Source organism: Polyodon spathula, chromosome 6, assembly GCF_017654505.1.
Source record: "Polyodon spathula isolate WHYD16114869_AA chromosome 6, ASM1765450v1, whole genome shotgun sequence".
Lineage (NCBI taxonomy): Eukaryota > Metazoa > Chordata > Actinopteri > Acipenseriformes > Polyodontidae > Polyodon > Polyodon spathula.
In genome coordinates this window covers 16,505,220-16,509,313 of record NC_054539.1, presented here as the reverse complement: position 1 = coordinate 16,509,313, position 4,094 = coordinate 16,505,220, and the positions used below count along the sequence as shown (strand labels likewise).

The 4,094-nt window shown below is 35.5% G+C and overlaps 1 protein-coding gene across 1 annotated transcript; it reads right to left on the bottom strand.

Moving 5' to 3' along the window:
• Window positions 1-353: 353 nt before the first annotated feature.
• On the bottom strand, window positions 354-3,216 carry LOC121316654 (vesicular inhibitory amino acid transporter-like). Its single transcript, XM_041251694.1, has 2 exons — window positions 2,911-3,216; window positions 354-1,505 (listed from the first exon to the last, which is right to left on the bottom strand). Exons 1-2 carry the CDS (start codon window positions 3,214-3,216, stop codon window positions 354-356), a joined length of 1,458 nt encoding a protein of 485 aa, XP_041107628.1.
• Between the last annotated feature and the right edge of the window lie 878 nt (window positions 3,217-4,094).

Here is a 4,094-nt window from a genome sequence, read left to right as displayed (position 1 = left end):
AAAAAAGTGGAAAGGACCAAAAAAATTAACTTCAACTCGCATCCAAATGGACTTGGTTCCTTTGCTGGCAGATAAGTGTGAACAGCAAGCACACTGATACATTGTTTTGAACTAAACGAACCAGACCAAATCCGTTTGAAATTGACCCAGTATGACTGCAGCCCTAGTCTATTAGGATTCCATGGTTTAAAATGAAAATACATGCCGTAAATTGAATACATATTGTTTTACACCTAATTAGCCATTTAATGGGAGCCAGTGCTTTTTTATCGACTTTTTTACTCCTATACAAACCAATTACAGGTACATTTACTGTGTTGCTAAACTGTTGAAGCCCATTAAAATGTAAACATTTATCCATTTCCAAAAGCCTCAATTAGCCCTTTAATGGAACAAATTACTCCAGACACGCTGCACAGGGTCCCCAAAACCAAGATGGAAAAGTCAAGGATCTTGTCCTTGCAATTCAGTTTCCTCCACTTCAGTTTCAGGTGAAAAATAGAAGGAAGAAGGAAGGTCATAGCTGCACCTGTCATGCTGCCTGTTAATCCCATCAACAGCGAGAAGTGTGGTATGTACATAGCCATGAGGAAAGTTAACAACAGAATACAGCCTCTCAGAAACACAGCCCCGTATTGCGCTGTAGCATGTGTTGAGTATCGTTGGAAAATACAGCCTTGTAAGATTTCAGCGGCTGCATAAAAGGGCAAAGGATAGGACAAAAAGGCTTTTGCAAGCAAACACAGGTTAACCATTGTTCGAAGGGTAGAAGGCAAGTTGTCAGTAATTACTTCTTTTGTTTCTTCGCCCCAAGTCAGGAAGGCAAGCACAGCAAAGGCAGTCTTAAAGACGCAGGCGAAAAAGTGTGTCCAGGTCATCATGTTCACAAAACTGCCCCGCTTTTCCATATTACCCTCCAGGGTGGGAAGAAAAATTTGGGAGGTGTAGCTAAATATGATGACCCCGACAGATACAAGAAACTTTTCAAAATCTATTGAGAACTTTATTCTCCTCCAGGACCATCTGTGTATCTGGGTCAAGCAATACGCAGTCACTATGAAAGTGATAATGAACTGTGCTAAGGAGCAAAGGAGGCTGAGCTTGGAGACAATCCGAAGATTGCGGATCAACATACAGGGCATCAGTGTGACAAATGCTATCACTGACCATGTTGTCTGGGAGAGTGGCACGTACGGGAAACTGTGGTACATAAGATTTCCGCTTACAACCAGGTACAAGATGCAAGTCATTATCAGTTCAACCACTTGGGCCACGTTGACTATTTTACCGCCTAGTCTGGGGATCAGCTGCTTGCAGCAGGCATTAGCAATGTCTTCATAAGTATTTCTTACCCGGATAGGCAGTCCTTCTTCATTCTCCTCATACAGACAGGCAACAAGTATTTTACCAGTGTAACAGCAGATAACTGCAGCCAAGATTATAAGAAGTAAGCCAAGGTATCCACTGTGTAGGAGAGCATACGGCAGTCCTAGAACAAAAATGCCCTAGGGAAAGTAGAAAGTATTGAGGCTGAACTGTTAAAGCATCTTTTTTTATTCTTTTATAAAGCCTAGTCATTTTCCTTTGATTAGAAATTAACTTCCTATTGTAAATTAATAAGTTTGTGACATATGTCCTAGATATATTTGTCAACTATGTAATTGTGATTTTGTGATTTATAATTACATGTATATGAAAACAATACACCTATCAAAACAGCACTGTTTTCTATTGTCTAGGTAATCTATTTGCAGTCATGAGTTAATTAAGTATTTGTAGAGCAGGGCACTAATGTCACAATTAACGATGGACAAGTAGATTATTCTACTCCAAAAGCTTTTCTCAATTTAATGTTTTCTGTTGGGAGAGATATGTTTGTTCTAATTAATTTTGCAATTCTTTCACCAACAGCCAAAATGCTTGAACAATAAATTAGTAAAAACATTAGTGTATGGTACAAAATAATTATAATGTGAATTTGTTTAGAACTGAAACAGCTGATAAGGCAGGTTTCCAAATGATCCTTCACCTATTGTGCTAGAGTTGTGTGGAATGATCTGGCAGCACATGCACCTTTCAGTAGTCAAAACCACAATCCTTTTCATGGTAGAAAACTATAAAACACTGCCTGCAAATCTATTTTCAGCATCACCCACATTAAACCCTTTTTAAAGTATTTCTGTTAAAATGCTTTGACAAAGAGGTTGCTGCAGAGAATGAATATGCATCATGGTTTTTAGAATGAGAAAAATTATTTCTGTCTGCTTATATGAAGAAGTCTTTTTAAAATATGTTAGCCATCAGCAGACGTTAGTGTGCAGTTAAACTGTGAGTCAATGTGCTTTTGATGAAGATCAAATTCCTCTTAAAAATATGATATTTGTATATTGCTTTGCGCATTTGCATCAAAGACAGATATATTTTATGCCAAGCATAAATAGATATGGCAATAACCCCTTACAGTACATTTATATAAAAAATATGTAGTATCATAGTAACAAAATAACTAATTCCATATTAAAATGAAACCTTATATAACCATCATACAGTATGCAAATGGATCTTGCTTTAAAAAGAACAATTGACTTAGCTTTTCTTTATCTCTGCATGAAAGTAGCAACTAAAGGTGCCCTTATTATCTGTCCACTGTTTGTCTTAGCCAATACAATCGCATGGGTTTTTACAATTGTTTCAATATTTTCTGCCTACCTCATAAGGACATATTCTATTGTATGATCATTTCACTAAAATAGATTAATCTGGGTACAAAATCTAACTATATTATGCTGTGCTATGAGTTACATTATGGTGTAACTTACCTTTTTAAACATTGCCTAAAAACATTTTATATTGTAGAGAAGAACGAAAAATCTAGCTATGTAATACCCCAACAAAACAGCGGATAGTTACCTGGATTGCATTGGTAACATTCCAGCCAGCCTCCCAGGTGGTGATCTGAGTGGCGGCACTTTCCAGGGCAGGAACAGGTGGGTTGATAGCTAGATCATCTAGGCACTGGGCACTATTGGGGGCTGACAGTCCATCTGGCTCCTCTTTGTCTTCTCTGTGAGTCCTGTCCAACTCATCCCTCCGGGCAAAATTTAAACTCTCCTCATCCACTTCTTCACTAAATCTGTACCTTTTCCACTTCAAAAGTCTTAACAATTCAGCCTGGTTTACGAACCACCTCAGCTTCAAAAAGACATAAAAAGACATCCTTAAAAAAAAAAAAAAAAAAAAAAAAAATATAATAATATATATATATATTATATATATATATATATGATATAATATATATATATTATATTTCCCTTTGGTATTCTTAAATCAGCCTTTATCTTTTAAAACATAAAATCCAGGTTCTTTATATGTAGATCTAGAAAGAAACAGTTACCAGTACTTTCTTTAACCCGAGATAGGTTGAAATGATTTACTTTTCATCAGTGGTTCAAATTTGATAGACAATTTGTGCTTATATCTTTGGGTCTATAAAATATTCAGTAAATGAGGTCTACAGCCCACAAATATAAATTTAAAATTCAAATGTTGCCTCTTGCAGCACACAAATCACTCACATCAATGAGTGCATGCAACAAGTGAGTGATAGGTTGAAGACCTGTAAGAGGTTTTTTTTCAGCTATTTCAAAAAGCTATCTCCACTGAGTTAACTTGCATAAAAAAGAAGACTCAGCCACTGCCTCTATAAAATATTTTATAAACACAGGGGTGAAATTCTCAACAAAAAAGTGCAGGTAGCTGATGTAAACTTTAAAAAAATTGAGCCAATTTGAGTGCTAATGAATAAATACTTCTAAAATGTATAGCTATCGATAGACATTTTTTAATACAAAATAAGCCTTAAAAAATAACTGATAAAATATAACCAATTCACCATAAACAAAGAAGCTGAATATACTGAAAGCTTTATACCCTCAGTCATGTACTGTAATATAATACTTAAGTTAAACCTGAAAAAAGTATAATAAATATTACACTATGTAATAACTGCTATAGACAGGGGGTTTTATTTCAAGATATCCTAAAAAAAGATGTGATATTATAAAATTAAAAAAACAACTGTGCTAAAAATGATA